Raw genomic sequence first — 19,901 nt, 5'->3', positions numbered from 1 at the left:
ACACTTCTGGATGCCAGAAGTCTGAAATCAAGGTGTCAACAGGGTTGGTTCCTCCTGGAGGCTCTGAGGGAGCATCTGTCCCAGCTTCTGGCTGGGACCAGCGGTCCTCCGCGTTCCTGGGCTAGTAGATGCATTACTCCAGTCTCCGCCTCTGTCCTCACTGTCTTCACTTGGCCTTCCTCTGTGTGTATCCGGATTTCCTCTTCTTATAGGGACACCAGCCATTGGAGCAGGGCTTACCCTGATCCAGTATGACCTCCTCTTAATTTGATTCCATCTGCCAAGACCCTATTTCCAAATAAGATCGTATTCATAGGTACCGGGGGTTAGAAGGTCAGCATATCCCTTTGGAAGACACAATTCAACCTTCAACAACCTTCTATGAAATTACAAATAAGAATGAGCAAAGACATATAAGATGATGTTTCCTTTGCTCAAAAAAGTCCTCAGGCAGGAAGTAGCAATATTTCTCCTTGGTCTTCAGATTGTCAAGGAATGCTGTAGGGAAGAGGACAATCAGCTCATCTCCAATTTACAGTAACACACAAGGAAGTGAGCTGAAGCTCTGCCTCTTATGAGCTGTGTGACCCTGGGCAAGTCACTCAGCCTCTCTGTGCCTCCAGCTCTCATCTTTTAAAACGGAGGAGAAAGGAACTTCTCTGGTGGTCCAGTGGTTAGGGCTCCACACTTTCACTGCAGGGGGCCCGGGTTCGATCTCTGGTCAGGGAACTAAGATCCTGCAAGCCGTGCACACGGCCAAAATAAAAAATAAATAAAAATTTAAAAATAAATAAAAAATCAAGTAAAATGGAGGAGCTAGTGGCACCTCCCTCATTGCACTGGGGGACTCAGTGAGGAAAGGTGTAAGGCACACAGAACAGCGGTGCCTGCGTGAAAACAGCCCTGTCTGTGTTAGCGATCATTATTGCGGAGGTGGGGTTGGAGCTGCAGCAGAAGGGATTTGGGCTGGACCATTGTTTCTCAACCTTTTCTCATTATCACTCCCTTAAGGAGCCTTTTTAGACATCGTTTCCCCTTCTCAGCCTCCCCCCTTGAAATGTCAACTCCACAGATATTCTGCAGATCTGTTTACACACTGTAGCCTGTGGAGGGCCACAAACCATTGTAGTAGCTAAAATTACAAGAGCCAATTTTCACCCTTTAGGGGGTGATACGCACCCATTGACAATGCCTGGGCTGCAGCAGAGAAGGAATGTGATGACCTTGATGTCCACTGGGCTCTGAAATAATTTCTGAATGAGGGTCGTGGAATGCTTTCCCCACTGACCTCCAGGGACAGGATGGACACGGCACCGCCTGGAAGGAGCATTCTGGTGATGGAGGGAGGCGGCCACAGGGCAGAAGGCCACACCTGACAGCTGCTGGGTCAGGGCTGGTCCAGAGCACGGGCGGCCGAGGCCCAACAGGTGGGGCTCCCAGGTGGAGAAGGACTGACTGCGTGCCCTCCAGCTTCTAACCAGAGACCTTAGGGCACAAGTAACCCCTGTCTGGGACCAGTGGGGGTCCTGCCAGGTCCCTGGAAACTTTGGAAGGGACTCCACCTCACTTCAAGCCTTCCTGAAGGCACCTCTCCGTCCAGGCTCTGCTCCATCCACCTCTCTGAGCACCCCCATGCCTGGGGGTGGTTATGGGTGGCTGGTTTAAAACCCCCAAAGGAGTCCTGCGCCTTCAAGAACAGGGATTTACTTTCATAAGTGGAGCCTGGTACTGCCCCACACGGGCCACATGCCCAGAGCTCCATCACTGTGCTGGGTTGAATAGTGTCCCCCCAAAATTCACATCTACCTGGAACCTCAGGATGTGACCTTATTTGGAAACAGGGTCACTGCAGAGGTAATTAGTTAAGATGAGGTCACACTGGAGGAGGGTGGCCCTAAGTTCAGTTACTGGTGCCCTTATAAGAAGGCCGTGTGGAGACACCCAGGGAGAAGGAGGCCACGTGACGATGGAAGCAGAGACTGGAGTGACGTGTCTACAAGCCAGGGACACGTGAAGCCACCAGAAGCTGGAAGAGGCAAGGAAGGATCCTCCCCCGGAGACTTCAGAAGGAGTGAGGCCCTACTGATACCTAGATTGTGGACTTACAGCCTCCAGAATGGAGAGAAAATAAATCTCTGTTGTTTTAAGATGCCTGGTTTGTGGTCAGTTTTTACGGCAGCCCTAGGAAACAAACACAATCACCATCTGCAGAATTGAGGGGAAATGGTTTTTAATCCATTACAGAAAAAGAGCCCAGGTCCTCCTGCCACCCTGCTGTCAGGAACGTCTTATCTCCCACCCATCCTCCTCTTGCAGAAGTCCAGCCTCCATCCTGCTGCTGCTTTCATTGGAGATGAAGAGCAATGGGGGGCGGGGGAACCCTTGACTCCTCACACTTCTAGGTCCATGACTCTCCACATTATTCGGAGACTTATTGGACCAAGAAAGGGCCCCAGAGTCTGAGGTCCTGGATTCAAATCCTGGTTCCACTGGAGAGCTGTGTGACCTTGGGCAAGTTATCTAACCTCTCTGAACCCCTCTGATTTATAACCCTTTATATGAGGGTTAGCTCATATAAAATCTGAATAATCTCAACCTCACAGAGTGATTAATTGCAAGGATTAAACATGAGGCTGACTGTCAAGTGCTCAGCATACAGTAAGTGCTCAATAAATGCTTGAGATGCTTTCACTCCCTACCTATAGTGGTCACCCCATCCCTGAGAGGAAGTCTCATAAGTCTAACTACGGAGCAAAGCAATTTACTTTTGGGGAGATTCAGCAATTTTCATCTGATAAGCACTTTTTGCATAAAACATATCACCAGCCCCGGCTTTAAAACAGTGCAGATGGCATCTGTCTGATTTAACAAGTTCAACTTGTTCAAAACAGAATTACTTGGCATCACTATTATTATACTGGACTTAGCATTTGCACAGCACTTTCTATTTTCAAATAATATAGGATTAGGCTTCTCTCCCTGGGAAGCTTTTTTTAAAATGACAATCAAAGTAGATGTCGCGAGACCTCACCGCAGCACATCTATGACTTGGGAAATGCTTCTGTGGAAAAGAAAAAGGGGGGATGGATTGGGGAGATGGTGTGCAGCTGTCTGCAGCTAACAGTGTTGTCACCATGGGGTCAGGGTGGTGGCAGGGGTGGCTTCTCCATCAGGCCCAGGCAGTTCAGTACCAGGGCCCATAGTGCTTTTAGGGGTCTGCGAAAGTGTTTCCATTTCTTTAAACATCGGGAAACAATTGTAGGTCAAAGAAAAGGTTTTAATATGTAATGTTACTATATGCATCTTTATGCCAATGCAGTCATAAAATATTATTTTGCTATTGGTTAAACTGTGTCCCCCCCGGTCCCACCCAAGTTTGCCCAGGGGATCAGCCTTGCGCTGTCCCCCGCCAGGCCCGGGACTCTGTAGGTACCTGGGCTCCAGGCTGAGGCAGGTTTGGCCCAGGCCTTGCACTTCCTCCCATAGCAAAAGGTTCTTCCTGAGCCACTGTGGGAGGGGCCCCACGAGCACCCCAGCAAGAGAAGTGAGGTTCTCTGGCCCCAACCTGTAATCTGTAGGTGCCAGGCAGGGGCAGAAAAGCTGGGGACATTCTGCATTATCACGCCAGCCCTAAGGGTCCCGCCATCCTCTCAGCCGGGCGAAGATTCCACCTCGCACCCCTCCCCCACCAATGTGATAGCCACGTGGTTGCCCTGCTCTCAGCACCAGGGGGCAATGCAGACAAGGCAGGCAGGCTCAGCCCCCTCCAGCCCTAAGACCTGGGCCAGTCCTTTTCCTGTCTGAGCCCAGTTCCCTCAGATCTGTCTAATGCAGACCTGAATAGGATCTTCCTCATTGGGTCGCTGGCCAAGGTCAAAGTTCATAATATGTACCCAGTAGGGGGTAGCCGCTTTTATTATTCTCATCATTAATCATTATTACTGCTACTTCAGTCAGCTCTGAAACTGGCCCAGAGAAGGTAAGATGATTTCCCAGGGTTGCACTGCAGGCTGGGGACGGGGCGGAGACTCAGACACCAGTGCTCTGTGCCAGCCCTGCTCCCTCCCACTGTATTTGCAAAGTAACTAAACATGCTCAGACTGTGAGCCCTGGGCCTCTGTGCACACATACTAAGTACCAGGCATTCCACCAAAATGATCAATTCTTACTCGGAAGGTAAAAGAAGGCCAAGACAGGCCCCTGGTCACCCGCGCACCCCACTCCTCAGCCCCAGGGAGCCCCGCTGGGGTATTCGAAGCATTCATGGTTCTCTAAAGCCTCAAACACCTGCCTGAGCATCCCTCACTCACACTGACAGACTGGCCACCAGCCCCTCCGCTCGGGCGTAAGTGGCTTCCTGGAGCCAGCCGGCCTCCAAGGTGCAGCCAGCCTCAGAGCACTGGCCCAGGGTCCCCTGAAGAAGCAACCAACACCACAGGCCACCCAGTGGCCTCAGGAGACTCTGCTCCCTCCACCACCCAGGGCCAGGTGCCAGGGGCCAGAGCCAAGCCGGGAGCTCTGGCTCCAGCTGGCAGCCAGTGGCCACCTCCCCCCAGGACACCAGCTCCAGGCATCACCTCCCATCAGGCCAGGCCCCCAGAAGGCCCCCTTGAGGCTCGGCCCCCTCCTCCCAGCCCCACGAGGCCATCGCTGATTCCAGCCCTCAGTCCCCTGGCCCTGAGCGCGAACTCTCCAGGAAGCCGCGGGAAGGAGGTTTAATTTCGAGTTCCTCCCGTGATTTATGAGGGTTGCATTCAATTAATGAGATATTGATTTCTGCGCACCCAGCCAGCATGCTTGCTGGGAGTTGTTATTTTATTATGAAACTGATCGCTTTCCTTTTAAAACACAGAGACTCGCGCTCACAGGTGCCCGCAGACACACGTACCAAGACACAAACACTACAGCCAGAAACACAAGCACCACAGACAGGACATGTGTGCTTTCTGGGTTTGTCTGTCTGTCTGTCTATCTGTCTACCTCTCACGCACACCACACAGGACACAGGAAACCCCCAGCCTGGTGTCCAGCCTTCCCTGCATTTTTACTGCTCTCCTCCTCTGCTTCAGCCCCTTCCTCATTCCCATCAGAGGTCCTGATGCTGTGACTGCTCCCAAGAGATGACTAAGGACCTGCCTGCCCCTCCCCAAGTTAAGAGCAGGGAGGACTCCTTCTCTCCTGCACCAAGAAATATATATACACGCACGTGTACACATATATATTTATATTAGATAGATAGATGTAGATAGATAGATAGATGTCTTCCCACTATTGATAGGAAGAGAGCTGGAGTTGGACTGCATGTGGTTTCATCACTTGGGGAAGGGAGTGGTACCCTATGGGCGGGGCAAATCCGGACTATGGGGGACGGAGCCCCCACTCACACCCCAGGGCCCAGACTTCCCCTGGAGGATTTTCCTTTTCAACATCTCATATGTTTATTCTATTTAAGACACATTGAGATCCTGCTACATACGCCTTGTATCTTGCCTCTTTTACTTAGACTGTATGAATAAATACACTGCCAGTCAGTAAATATTTTTTAAAACATATTTTTTAGTGGTTACATTTTATTCCATCATTGATATCCCTACTGTACTGGCCCTTTTCCTATTGTCTTCTTAATAGTAGTACTTTTAAGTCTCTTCAAAGTACATGTGTCTATTTGGCTGCACCCTCAAAGATAAAAGTCTTATAATTAAAACATACTTGTCAGTTTGATAAGTTAAACCATTTCTTAAGGGTGGGATTTTTATTATTAGTGAGGCTGAATTCTTTGTCCTGTTGAATGTTCCTCTGCCTCAAATTCTGCTTTGTTTGCTATAAACATTGCCATCTAAACTTTCTTTCCGTTTGTGTGTCCTGGATACATTTCCTTTTATTCTTAGTTTCTGAGTCATTTGTTTTTAGGCCTGTCTTACAAATGGCATATAATTGGATGTTGAGAACCTCTGTCTTTGTTAGGGATGTTTAACCCTTCACACTTATGTCACATTTAATAGGTGTCTGCCCTGGAGTGACCTTCTCACTCAGCCGACAACCACCCCCCACCCCCACCAGTCTGGCCTCTCCCCAACCCAGGAGCCAGACACGCTCCCAGATCTGTCCTGTTAGGAAGGGGCAAATCCAGAGGCTGGGCCCAGCACAGGGCCTGAGAGAAGTGAGGCATATCTTTCAAAACTGAGCCCAAAGTCATCTTAACCGGTAACGTCTCCCCACCCTCACACATAGAACCCCAGGGAAGCTACGTTCCCCGGCACCTGGCCCCGCCAGCACAGAGATGGTCAGGAATGTCTAGAAGCGTTTTTGAGTTTTTAAATAAAGCTATAAAAAAATTGGGAAAAGAACCTCAACTCCTTACCCACAGACAGGAATTCTGATGTATCTTCCTTCCTGCCGTCTCCTCTGCACAGGGACAGGGTGCTGGCTCTCTCTCCCTAAGAGGCTCGGACACTCTTTGAGGACAGAGCTCTCTGACTTCTGTCTCCTGGGTCTTCTCCACTCATTCCTGACGCTCCAGCCCAGACCCCGCACACAGTAGGCACTCAACAAATACGGACTGGCTTGAATGCAGACAGCCTCAAATCCTGGCCGTATTTGCCGCTGCAGAGAAGCCTTATGGAAAATTCAGAGATCACTACTATTTGGTTTTAGGATACATAATATGATGCCATTTGCAACAAATCTGCAAATAATCCCAAATTTTGTTTTCCTAGGCTAAAAATGGCAAATTTGTTTTCCCTGAGGATAAACCAGCCATGAGTGGGAGGCACAGCCCAGAAGCTTCCAAAGGGCAGAAGGAGGGCAGTGGAGGTTGTTCTTTTTTAAGCCACAGATAATTGTAAAGTGAGAAATCCAAGTGCAGGTCACTGAAGAGTTTGCTAGAAACACAGCAGGGTGCGTGTCTGCAGGATTCTCGCCTGCCAGCTCCATGTTGACAGCCCGGAGGGGGATAAGGTGGGGAGGGGGCTCCGGTGTTTGTGCACATGGGAAGTGGGAGCAAGCAGCCTCAGCGTGCCCTGGACACACCCACTGCTTCTCGCCCTGAAACCAGAAGCAACAGTGTCCCTGAAATTTATGGCTCTGCCCTTGGGGTTTGATGGGCTCTGCTGGTCATGATAGATTGTTGCTATTTCCTGGGATGGAGCTGGAGGGGGTGGAGATGAAGGGCAGAGCATGGGAGGGAGGGAAGGCCAGGACTGGAAGAAACCAGAGACACTGAATATGCTGGCAGGAGCACTCTCAGCCCAAGGAGGCAGGCCCCGACCTCTGCCCTCATGCTGATGAACAGACCTGTGGACAGAGGCTGGATCCGCAGCCCAGACAGGTGGGAGCACAGCTGGGGGCAGCCGGGAAAGTGGAAAGGATGAGAGGGAGGCGAGGGGCTGAATCAGAGGGGACACAGCAGCATGGGAGAGAATCGCCCTGTGCACGTGGAGAAGAAGCAGTCTCACGCCTCCGGGGGCGGGGGGGCGTCCAGGGGAGCCCAGCAGCTTTGCCTCCGTCTCCTGTCTCTGCCACTGACCCCTCTGCTTCCCCTCTTCCCACCCCGCTAATCCAGAGACTCCCCGCAGCTCTAAGACTAGTGTCCCAATGCTACTTACCACAGCTGACCCCTCCCAGACCCCACCACGCTCCGCCAGGTTGGCCTTCACACTGGTTCCTTTCCTCCAACACACCGAGCTTGCTCCTACCCCAGGGCCTTTGCACTTGCTGCTCTCTCTACCTCAAATTCTCTGCCCCCCAGCTCCTCACGTGGCTGGCTCCTTCCCATCGTGCAGAATTGAGCTCAAATATCACCAACCCCCAAGGGCCTTGCCAGACCGCCCTGTTTGAATAGCCCCTTTCCCAGTCACCCACTGCCTCATCCTTAGAACATGGCTCAGTATCTGACTTTATCTCATTTCTTTCTTCTTCTCAGTTACTGTCTGTCTTCCCCGCAGGAATGAGGACAAGGCTCATCACGGTGTCCCCAGCACCGGGAGCAGTGCCTGGTGCTTAGTAGGTGCCAAGACGTATTTCATGAGCAGACAGATCCCTTTAGTTTCTTCTGTCAGATGCTCAGTCCCTGGAGGGTGAGAGCATTTAACCGGGGACCCAGCACACAGCAGCACAGCCCACCCAGGGGCCCCGACTTCCCGCGGGTGAAGAGCTCCCACCTGGAGCCAGGCACTGAGGTGGGCTCCTCACACCCACAACTGCATTTAATCCCAGGCTCCAGGACTGTAATTTTAGTGCCTACATTTTCCAAAACAAAAAAGTCAGAGCAAAGGTCTAACAAAGGATTTGTTTCCCCTGAGCTGTGAATTAATTGATATGAAAAGTCTTGCAAAGGGATAAAAATGAACCCCAACGTAGCCGCATATTTAATGAAAGGCCATTAAGAGCACACTGGTTAGAAAGGTGGGGCTCTGGGGCCATCTGACCTGGGCCCCAGCTCCTCAGCAGCTGTGCAACTTTGAGCAGGTTCATGAACATCTCTGTGCCTCAGTTTCCTCCTCTACGCAACGGGGATTAAAGCCCCCCCTAAGGTGGCTGTGGGATTGACAGGATCACGGAGGTAACTCAGTAAGGTGAGCTTTCAGTAAATGGTGCCCATTATGAGGACAGGGAGGCTGACATCGGCTGACCTGACTGGGCATCCAGAACATTCGATCAGCAAGGCCTGTTTGAGTTGGGACCCACGGCCAGTAGTCCAGCCCAGGCAGCCTATGGGGCAAAGGATCCCCCACTAGACCAAAGAGGTGGGCTGTGCTTCAGGATCCACCCAGCCAGGGCCCCTCAATGACCAGGACTCACCACCATCACTTTCTTTGATTTTGCCCAACACCGAACTTCAGAAATACCTGGAACTTTGGCTTTTCCATCACACACACTGGCTGAGGTATAGCTTTCCCATAAATTGTCTAAAAGTGTGGATTTCAAACATATTTTTCAGCAATAGAACACTTTTAGCAAATCACACTGGCCGAGGTATAGCTTTTCCCAAATTGTGTAGAAGTGTGGGTTTCAAACTCATTTTTCAGCAGTTAGAACACACTGAGTAATTCCATCTCATCAAGAACCTCAACATATAAAAGGTCAGGTGCAGAGTGCCTCCCTGGGATGGGTGGGGTCCAAGCCTCCTCCCTCCACATCCAAGTCTGGGGGCCAGGACTCCCAGCTGGGACGGCCCTGACTTCACGCCCCCTCATTCTCTGGGATTCAGGAGAACCCGACACTTAAGATGCACCACCTGGGTTCCTGGGGCTGCACAGAGGCACGTGGGGCTGCAGCACAAAACCTTGGGGAATTTTGCACATTCTGGCCTCAGTGGGGGAATATTTAGAATGAATAAACCAGGAAATTCTTCTTGCAAAGATGGCCCATGTCGGGGCTTCCCTGGTGGTGCAGTGGTTAAGAATCTGCCTGCCAATGCAGGGGACATGGGTTCGAGCCCTGGTCCGGGAAGATCCCACATGCCGCGGAGCAACTAAGCCCGTGCGCCATAACTACTGAGCCTGAGCTCTAGAGCCCACGAGCCACAACTACTGAGACCACACGCCTAGAGCCCGTGCTCCACAACAAGAGAAGCCACTGCAATGAGAAGCCCTCGCACCACAACAAAGAGTAGCCCCTGCTCGCTGCAACTAGAGAAAAAGCCTGCGCGCAGCAACAAAGACCCAATGCAGTCAAAAATTAATAAACAGATTTTAAAAAAGACAGCCGATGTCCACGGGAGGAGGACAGATGATCACTATGGCCATCACAACCAAGTGCATATCCACACATGCCCATCGACATGGACAGAGCTCAAAATCACCACCATGAGTGAAAAAAGCAAGGGCAACATATGTACAATGGGAAGCCACTTAGGGAAGATTTATAAAAACCACACAGTATGCATTTTGGGTGTGTGTGTGTATAAAATGCATTTTGAGGCCAAATCCCCAGCCCAGCACACAGTGGGGTGCCCCTCTCCCTCCCGGGGCCCCCTCACCTGTCCACAGGGAAGTGCCTGTCGCCGGCAGCCCGGTGCAGCTCACTGCTGTTCTCCAGTCTGGCCAGCGTGTCCATGCGTTTCACCATCAGCTCCAACAGGTCACTCATCTTGCGGAGGACACCACGGGACTCCGGCCCACCCATCACTGCAGGAAGAGTGTGGGTGCAGTCAGGCAAGGCCCAAGCAGTCCGGAGGCCATCTGAGACCACCTGGTGTCTGGCGGGGTGGCTCAGACCCCAGCCCCACCCCCATCTTCTCGGGAAGGGGAGGGGTCAGGATAGTGAGCCCCCCCCACCCCTCCCCCCTGCAGGACAGGAATCCAGAGAGGCCTGGGCCCACCCTGCTCCCTACCAGCTGTGTGACATTGGGATGAACTTTTAACCTCTCTGGGCCTCAGTTTTTGTCACCAGCAAAATCTGGCTTTAGACATAATCTCAGGTCTGTGAGAAGACAGGGAAGGCCCAGTAGTGGGACAGGAACCCCAAAACCCCCCAACAGCAACTTCCAGACAGAACCTGTAAAACAGGGTTTCTAAAAGTGTGGTCAACCATCCACCTGCACCTGAATCTCCTGGCCAGGCTGATAAAGTCCAGACTCCTGGGCCCTCGCTGTCTAGATCTGCCAATTCAGATCTCTCGGGCATGGGGCCCAGGACCCTGCATTCTGCTTGCTCTTCACGTGGCTCGGATGCACAGGCTGTGAGCCTGTGTTCAAGGGGTTCGGGGCCCCAGCCACCTCCCGTCCCCACCCACTCCCCCAGCCACCACTCTAGAAAACCCACTGTGAATTTGTCCTGACTCTCAACCGGGTCTTTGGGTTCCCAGAGATCAACTCCAGGGTTGAGGGGCCGGGAGACCTTGTGAAGAATAAAATTAAATGAAAACGAGGTGCTTCAACCAAGATCCCATTAACCAGCCCGAGATTTTCCACAATTTCCTTTCTAATCACTCCCGATCATTAGCACCGCACGTGCCAGTGTGGGAGAGCAGCCCTTGCCTTCCTTTTTAATTAAATTTTGTGACAGTTTTAAGCAGCTACTCCAAACCATCCACAGGTGCTCGGTTCCAGGCACTGCAATTCCCAACCAGGCTGCCTGCAAACCCCAGGGGCCAAGCTCTGAGCCACTCTTAATAAATGAGCTGAATCCATGGGGACACAGATGCTCCCAGGGGCTCCCCAGCCTGCTGGAGGGGCGGGGGTGTCAGGGGGTGCCTTGGGTGGGGCTCCCCAGAATCAGACCCTGAGACAAGGGTTTGAGGGCAAGTCGTTATTTGGGAGGTGAAGGGAAGTGGGGAGGTGACCCAGGGACGGGGAGGCCGCCCAGAGAGGGCATGTCATCAACCTGGGGAAACCAGCAGGTGTAGATCCGGCTTCAGAGTTCTCCGCAGGGGGGCGAGGGGGCCAGGCATGTGCACACCACCTCCCGCCAGTCACTGCTTAAGGGCTGCTCCCAAGGACGGCCATATTCTGGTACTTTCCACCTGCCGTGGGGTGGCAGAGCCGTCTCCAGCACATGACAGGAATCGTGAGGGCTGAGGACGTGAACACCAACAGCATCTGCTTCTCAGGAAGGAAAGGGTCAGGGCCCAGCGGACTGAGAGGGGCTACAGTGGACACCTGGCCTCCCACCTGCCTCCGCCAGCACCCCCTGCATGGCCACATGGCCAAGGGAGTCGCCATACTGCTCTCAGCCTCAGTGTCCCAAACCCAAGGCAATAACACCAGGCCCTGTCTGCAACCCAATGTCAAGGTGCCAGGAGCGGGGCAGGAGAGACCACGGCTGGCCACTGTGAGCCAGAGGCAGAGATGGGGGGGAGAGAAGTGGGGAGGGGGGCAGGAGGGGGCCGGTCTCCTCTGCTCTATGCTTGGGACTGAGCCAAGGAGGGGGGCCTAGAGAGGCTGCACGTCACCAGGGCTGCTTGTGACATTTCTGCTTTGCTTGTCCCCCATATCCCCTGGCACCAGGCCCGTTCCAGTGACTGCCACCGCTTTCTCACACCAAGTCACCTCCTGGTTGGGTTCCCCTGCCAGCTGAGCCCACCTGAGGTCAGATGGGAGGCCATGGGGAGCGGGCGGGGGACCCAGCCAGGCATCGAATCCAGAGCAGGGAGGAGTTGCAGGTTCCTCAAAGAGCCTGGATCCCTGACTCCGAAGAAAAGAATGGGCATGAATGGGGGGTGGGGGGGTGGGTAGGGACCAAGGGTGGGGAGAGCAGAGGAAGCGGAGGAGAGACACAGGGTGGGGTTGGGTACTGGAGAAACTGGGCATCAGAAGGAAGGAAGGAAAGAAACTGTCTCCAACCCCTCCCAACCGAGTAGCTGAAAGAGCTAATGGTCTTCCCACTTTCCCCTCAGAAAACTGGATGGATTTTTCAGTTGGGATCAGGAAATTTCACCATAGTGTTAAATGAAGCAAAACTGAGGTCTCTCCCACCACTCGGCCCCTCCCGACTCACTCATGGCCTCAATCCGTTAGTCAATCAAAAAGCAAGATATAAATAGCTCCTTCTCTCTTTCAACTCCACAGAGCTGGGGACAACAGTTGACTCTTTCAAATCACTCTCATCCTGAGGACACCCCCCAAAGCCCGTCATCCAAACGCAATACCTTGCTTTCAACCAGTGCTTGGAGCACAGAGTAAAACAAGAGGGGAGTTCCCTTCATTTCAGCTAGAAAAATAGGAGCCCATCAGATGATTTGGCCTGGCAGCACTTTGCACAGCCCCAGGGGAGCCGCTCGTGTTGTGGGTCACCTGATGGATGTCCTGGAGTTGTGCAGTGCACAGCCTGGCCAGCCTCACTGGGCTGCCCTGATCGCTCGTAGCTCAGGCTGGGGTGGCCCCTTCCCCAAAGGAGTAGGATGAAAAAAAGGAGAGTGAGGCCATGGCTGGGAACATCCTCAGGCCAGAGCCTGAGAGGCCCCCCAGCCATGCGCTCAGGCCCAGCTGGACCACAGAGCCTGGGCGGCAGCTGGAACTTGAGACACAGCACTCCAGCAGTGCTGAGCCACATCACTGCTCCTGGGGCGGCGCTGCGTTCCCACGATGCCTCAGGCCTGGCACCTGCCCTGACACACGGCTGCGCTCTCTCCGGGCTCATCCCAAGCTCCCTTCTTCCCCTCTGAGCTCACTGCCCATGCCCCTCCCAAGATCTCACTGACAACCATACCCCACCCCCACTCCCACCCCCATCCTATTTCAAAAATTGCAAAATAGCTGATGGAGCCAGTAACTGCAAGATCTGGCCTAGAGCTACATCGGCCCCAAGAGCCAGACAGAGCCTGGGGGCAGCACTGTGGCCCAGGAGAGGCCGGAGTGGGAGTCAGGAAGCCTCGACTCCAGACCTGCTCTGCCCCCACTAGATGGGGGAAGGGGCATGTCACTTTCCTTCTCTGGGCCTCAGCGTCCCTGTCCCCTCCGGTAGAATGCGAGGGTTTGACTTACTGAGCCCCAAGGGTCTACAGCCCGGGACTCCCCGGTTTCTGCTCTTCCCCTAATTGCCCCCAGAGATCAGGGTAATAGAAAAGGAAAGAAGTGTTCCTATAAAAGCCGTCAGAATCTCCTTAGGGAGAGAGCTCTGTTTTGCTTTGCTAAACCCCTGGGTGGGCCAGAGCGTCATCTAGAAGCCCGGAGCAATGAGACAGAGAGAAACCTAAATGACGCTGCATATTCAGGTAGGAAGACTGGAGTTTCCCAGCCCAGTCTAGGGAGACCAGGAGAGAGGACAAGGCCTGCGGACATGGGCAGGGGGCAGGACAACGACCCAGAGGGGCTAAGCAGGATGGGGGAAGCTACGCTGCCATAGGGATGACCCGTGGGGACGCGTCGGTGGGGGGGGGGGGGGCTGTGAAAGGCAGGGGTAAAAGAGAGAATTGTCATCTGTTTGCTCTGCTGAGCAGTGGTCCAACCCCCACCCCAAATCCCCCCATCCCTGTGGACGGTTTAGGAAGGAAGGGGTGTCCTTCCCACTAGGTCAATGTAGGGGACACAGAGGAGGCAGGAGGGGAGACATCCAGTAGGATAATTCAATAGAAGCAGGGGATCAGAGCAAGAGGTGACCAGGGAAGCATAAGCCCCCTAGAGTATTTGGAGATATCTGGGGGTTCTGGATTGCCCTTCATACAAGGGATGAAGCCAATTCTTTAAGAATGTCAACAGAGGGACTTCCCTGGCAGTCTAGTGGTTAGGACTCCGAGCTTCCACTGCAGGGGGCACGGGTTTGATCACTGGTCGGGGAATTAAGATCCTGCATGCCACATGGTGCGGCCAAAAAGAAAAAAAAAAAGTCAACAGAAAGAGGGACCCCAGAAGACCAGAGGGCTTATAGACTGGGGCTAAGGTGACAGATCTCAGATGGGTCTGTAAGGCCACCTCCATCAGACTGGACGAAGACCACAAGATACCCTCCCAGCACCTGGGGCTCGGGGGCCACTCCCATTGTCTGCAGATGGTGCAGGACTCCAGGAGCTCCTGAGACCTCAGGAGACGGCCCCCCACCAACCCCCCGCCCCCATCACTTCCTGAGGAGCTCCAGGACACTAGGCACATCTTCTGCCCTGGACGAGGCAGGGCGTGGGTCCCGGGAGGGAAGCAGGCCACACACAGCCAGTCCAGCCGCTCAGCCGCATGATGGCTCTCCGGATGCCACGGCCGGCCAGGACCATCAGCAGAGCAGCCTCCTGACGTGGCTTTTGCCCTGAGTCACCGCACCGCTCTCAGCGGCGGCTAAACTGAAATGTATTTAACGTGAGGCCCCAGTGACACATCGCAGAAGTCACACAGGTTCCCTCCATATTTCCATATAAATAAGGAAAGCTGGGATGCTGAGAGATACAAATGGTCCTCACATATATCGACAGGGGTGCTTTATCACCCACCGAGGCCCCAATCCATCCCCAGACGTGCTCTCTGTTTCTCTCTCCCGTCTGCCCTTGTCCCCTTTCTTGTCCCCACCCGCCACCCGTTCCCACTGGTTCCTGGAAACTGAAGGAGCCCCCACCTTGCCAGACAGAAGAGACCTCCCCGGCACTTGAGAGGGGGCTGGGACTCGGTGTTTGCACAGCTGGAGGAGCGCACACTTGTCTCTGCACACGGCCAACGCGGGAACCAGCTGAGGCCACGGGAGCTCTGGGCAGCGTGGAAGACAAGGCCAGGCCCTGGCTCACCCATCCCCTGCCAGCCTCTGAGAAGAAAAGCCCCCCTGAGCACCGAGATCCAGGGCCAGAGCCAACCACAGAGCAAGGAACTACGTCTCTGATTTTCCCCAGGTTCCAAGGCTGGCCAGGGTCTGGGACGCCCGGCAGGGCCAGTGCACGGGGGAGCCTCAGGGCAGACACAAGCCGCTGAAGCGAGGACCTGTGGCCTGCAGCCCTCTCCCCGGAGACAGCCTCTGACCTCTACTTCAAGACAAGACAGAGAGCCAGGAACAGCCATACAGGCTCTGGGGGATCTGCGGGGACCCCAGGAAAGAGGCCTCAGACGTAAGTTCAAGTCCCCTCTCATTAGGAGGGAAGCAAGTTCCTCTTAGGACAAGAGCAGGAAAGCAGAGGCAGGAGGCAAGGAGGAGGGACTGGGGTGGGGAGGGAGGACTGGAGAGGGAGCATATAAAAAAAAAAAATCCTCCCCCAAGGCCCAAGCTGGGCCCAACTGCAGCAAGAGGGACTTAGGTTAGCCGTCCTCCCACTTATGATTCTCTGCTCAGTCTCCTGCTCTCCTGAATCTTAAGATGAGTGTGCAGAATATACAATGAGATGTCTGTCACATTTTTATCCCCAAACTAGAGAACTTTATCACAAAATAGGAACCGGCCCACAGGGGAAACCAGAGCCTCCCCAGGGAGACCACAGTCCGAAAGAGGCTGTGGAAGGCTCTCCGCTCTTTAGAGAAAACCCTTCACCCTGCCCCTCCCCTCCAAGCCATGTCCTTCACGTCCTCACAGGCTTGACAGGCAAGGAGAGGAGAGGTTATTTCCCTATTTGTACTCAGACAGTTTTATAGACCAATGGAGGATTTTTCTTTCTAAATCTTTTTTCTAACCCTTAGTGGGTTTCCTTCTCCTGGTTCTGCCTTGGGGCTTCACAGACCCCCCAGAATAAACATTATCCAACATCCAACCCCCACTGTGACCTCCAGTATCGCTCCCCAGACCCCTTCACAACCGCCCCCCACTTCCAACCCCATCCTTCCCTGGGCGGCTCCGAGATAGAAATGCTGGCACCTCCTAGGTTGTCTGCAGGGCCACCCCAGGTCCGGGGTGGGGTTCTCATTTGAGGGGTCATCTCTTACAGGATCAGGATTCTAAACCCACAGAGTCAACTTAGGGCTTTTCCAAGTCTCTGCTTTGGGTCTGTCCAAGCAAATCAACTTAATCTAAGGGCATGAAAAAATTGAGGGGACAGTGGGACCTGGGATGTGAACCGAATTGGGGTCAGTTCCCAGGGGCTCTCAGAGGGCTCCCTCCTTGTCTAGCTCCTCCTCCTGGCCTTGACTTCCATATTCCGGGCACGAAGCTTCCAGCACAGGGGCCTGGGAGGTGTGAAAAGACTTGAAAACACTTGGTCTGAGAACTAATGTCACAACACACAGGAGACCCGGCAACTCCACCCCAAGGTGCACCCAACAGAAACGCCCACATGTGTCCACCACAGACATGTGCTGGAATGTTCACAGCAGCACAATTCACAAACGCCCCAAACTGGAAACAGCCCAATGTCCGCCCCGGGGCAGAGTGGATAAATATATTGTGACGTATCTGCACAATGAATGCTGCGCAGCAGTGAAAACAAACGTCTGCAACCACACACCACGAGACGGATGAATCTCACAAATGTACTCTCGAGAGAAAGGGGGGCACGCAATGGAACACCTGCCATAGGATTCCATTCTCATAAATTCAGAGAACCAGGCAACATTCCTCTGTGCTATTAGAAGTCAGGGTCCCGGAGTCCTTGGGGAAGTAGTGAGTGGAAGGAGGCCTGAGGGCACTTCTGGGGATGGATCACGCTCTGTTTCTTGATCCAGGTTGCTGGTGCATGGATGGGTTCAGTTTCTGGATACTATACTCCGACAGGAAGCTTAGCCACGTGCACGCGTGCGCGCGTGCACACACACACACACACACACACACACACCTCTAGTCTAACTGCATGACCCTGGGCAAGTCCTCTGCCCTCTGTGGCTCTGCCCACCCCTTAGACACAACCTCTAGATTGGAGTTGGACCCTTTCTCCCTCTGCCAGGCAAAATTGCACAGCGCAGAGCATGGCAGGACCCCCACAAGCCCCCGGTCCTCTGGGCACTGGGACCACCCCCTGCCAGGATGGGCCCCCCCATCGCCCCCCCAGGCAGATGAGCAGAAGAAACAGAGCCCAGCCATACCCCCCTCCTCCCCCAGTCCCTGATTCCCACCTCCTGGGGCCCTGACCTTGCGGAGGGTCAGCTTGCCCAAGCCCCCTGCAGCAGCCCACCCAGACAGACACGCCCCCTTGCCAGGGGTAGCACCCAGGTAGCCTGAGTATCGCTCCCTATACCCCCTCCCCCACTCTCCACCTCCCTCCGCACCTCCCCAAGCTTCCCCTCAAGTGCACCTTCACAGCCGCACCCCCCCCACCCCATCCTCAGGAGTCTTCCACGTAGAGACGCCGGTACCTCCTTGGTCCTCTTTTCCCTAAACATCCTTTCCGGCAATGCCCCCATCTCAGACTCACCACATCCAGTAAATGTTTACAGAGCTCACAGTATTTGCCAGAAGCTGCTCGAGACCCTTCATATACGTTATCTTCACACCCCCTCATGACAATCCTGGGGAAGAGGGTGTTGTTAGCCCCGTTTACCAGAGGAGAAAACGGAGGCTCCGAGAGACCGAGGGATCTCTGTGAGTCAGAGAGGGGATAGATTCGTTTACGTTCAGGCTAGAACGTCTAATAAATGTGAAATTCCTGCTGGGAGCTGTTGCAAATTTAAAGAAGTGCGTGTTAAACCAAAGGCATGAATCTAAGGAGACACCAGATGGCAGAGTAAGTGCCCCTCGGAGCACCGACCCTAGATGACAAGACATCCTACTGGAGGGTTTATCCGTTGCTGGGAAGAGGGGAGCCGGATGAGGCCTGGGGGTTTGAGAAGGTGGACTTCAAATGGAGACTTCCCCAGAGGGGCAGGGGAAAGCCCACAGAGCAGCCCCCTGAACAGTTCCAGAAACCCCCTTTGCCCCAGTTTCCCCACTATGTGTCTCCTTCCCACGGTTACTGGGAGACCCCCATGACACACTGAGCAGTTCTGAACTGTTCTCCATTCTTCCTTGAGTAGGATGAGGGGGGAGCGGGACCCACCTTCAGGAGGAGGTCTCCCAGGCCACCACCCCATCACACCCCATGCCACGTGAGCCCATTTAATCCAACCCCTGAAAATGGTCACTGCTTTCCTTCTCTGAAGGTGAGTTAAGTGATGTGGCCAATGGCACACAGCTAGTAAATGATGAACCAGGGTACAAACCAGGTCCATCTGGTCCCCACAGCCCATGCTCTGAACCTCCATTCCACTGCCTTGTAAGTATCACGTGGGCAAGAATGAAGGACCAGAGAGCTTGGAGATAAGACACATGAGCCCACGGCAGGCCTGCCCTCTCCCTTGTGCCTGGGCCAAAGGTACAGAATATGTGTATCTCAGAGAGACAGGTGTCATATCCAGAAACCTCAAACCACCCCACTAGAGAAGCAACACAGGCAGCCTCTTCTGATGCCTGGGAGACCCTGGCTCAAAGGCCCTTCCTGCCTGAGAGGCCTGATTACCACAGCCAGGACAAGAGCCAAAGCAGTGTGCAAGGCCCCCACCATTCACACATCCATCAACGAGGTGGCCAGATGCCCAAGACACAGCCCCAGAAAGCCTCTTGCAGGGTTAGGTTCAAAGGCTTCCCTCTCCTCTGACCCCCAAACCCCTGCACCCCTTTCTGACTCCCCTTTCCCCACCAACATACCTTCTGTGCGGACAGTGAAGGGGGAGTCCCCCGGGCGCCGGGCTGAGAACTGGCCCCCCAGAGACGTCATCAGGAAGCAGAGTGAGAAGAAGCCGATGCCCAGGACAAAAAGCCTGTGGAGAGCAATAGGGCAGGTCAGGGTTAGGTCAGCACATGCACCCCTATCCTGTAAGGGCTCCTTACGAATGAATGAGGAAGGGATGGATGGATGGAGGAATAAAAGACCAGGGGGTTGAGCTCCCAGACCAGTAGGTCTCCCATCACACAGGATAAAGAGAGCTGGACTACAAGGAAGTGGCCACACGCAAAACCATGCAGGACAGTGAGGCATCCTTAAGGTACAAGGTTGGGCAAGTTCTAGCCTCCAGACGGAAGCTGGCTCATTGACAGCAGAGGTCCTCAGCGTGTGGTCCCCAGACCAGAGGCATCAGCATCACCTTGGACATATCAGAAATGCTCATTCTTGGGCCCTAGTCCCAGGTTTATGAAATCACACACTCTGATGGTGGGATAAGCAGTGCATTTTAACAAGCTCTCCAGGTAACCCTGATACACGCTCAAGTTTGAGAACAACTGGTATAGATGGAAACAGCAGGACCTGATGCCAGCCAGAGGGCAAGTAATTGGTCTAGACAAAACCCACCTGGAGCCCATCAATCACCTGGGCCCTGATCAGCACTTGTGTACACAGGCCTTGCTGCAGCAACCAGCTTGAACACATCCTTGTCATGTTCAGGGCGGGGGGGGGGGGGGGAAGGGCTCCCATCACTACCAGATGGTAAGATCTAGAAGGGCAGGGTCCTGTGGCTGCCTTCTGTGTCCAGACTCCCCCTATCCACATCTTCACCAGGCAGGCACACGGTAGATTACACCACGGCTCAGAGCGAGCCAACACCTGTGCATGGGGTGTCATACAAGTGTGTGCCGTCACAGTGGTCAGGGGAGTTG

At 53.9% G+C, this 19,901-nt stretch overlaps 1 protein-coding gene across 2 annotated transcripts in view; it reads right to left on the bottom strand.

Annotated features, from left to right (window-relative positions):
- Positions 1-19,901, bottom strand: part of MGAT5B (alpha-1,6-mannosylglycoprotein 6-beta-N-acetylglucosaminyltransferase B) — a 66,548-nt gene that overhangs the window by 43,585 nt on the left and 3,062 nt on the right. For both annotated transcript variants that reach the window (XM_059907431.1, XM_059907432.1), the window contains exons 2-3: positions 18,954-19,066; positions 9,980-10,127 (exon numbers count right to left, since the gene is read on the bottom strand). In XM_059907431.1, coding sequence (XP_059763414.1) covers positions 9,980-10,127; positions 18,954-19,066 — 261 coding nt within the window. The remainder of the gene's footprint in view (positions 1-9,979; positions 10,128-18,953; positions 19,067-19,901) is intronic.

Source organism: Balaenoptera ricei, chromosome 20, assembly GCF_028023285.1.
Source record: "Balaenoptera ricei isolate mBalRic1 chromosome 20, mBalRic1.hap2, whole genome shotgun sequence".
Taxonomy (NCBI): domain Eukaryota; kingdom Metazoa; phylum Chordata; class Mammalia; order Artiodactyla; family Balaenopteridae; genus Balaenoptera; species Balaenoptera ricei.
This window is presented reverse-complemented; position numbering and strand designations above follow the sequence as displayed.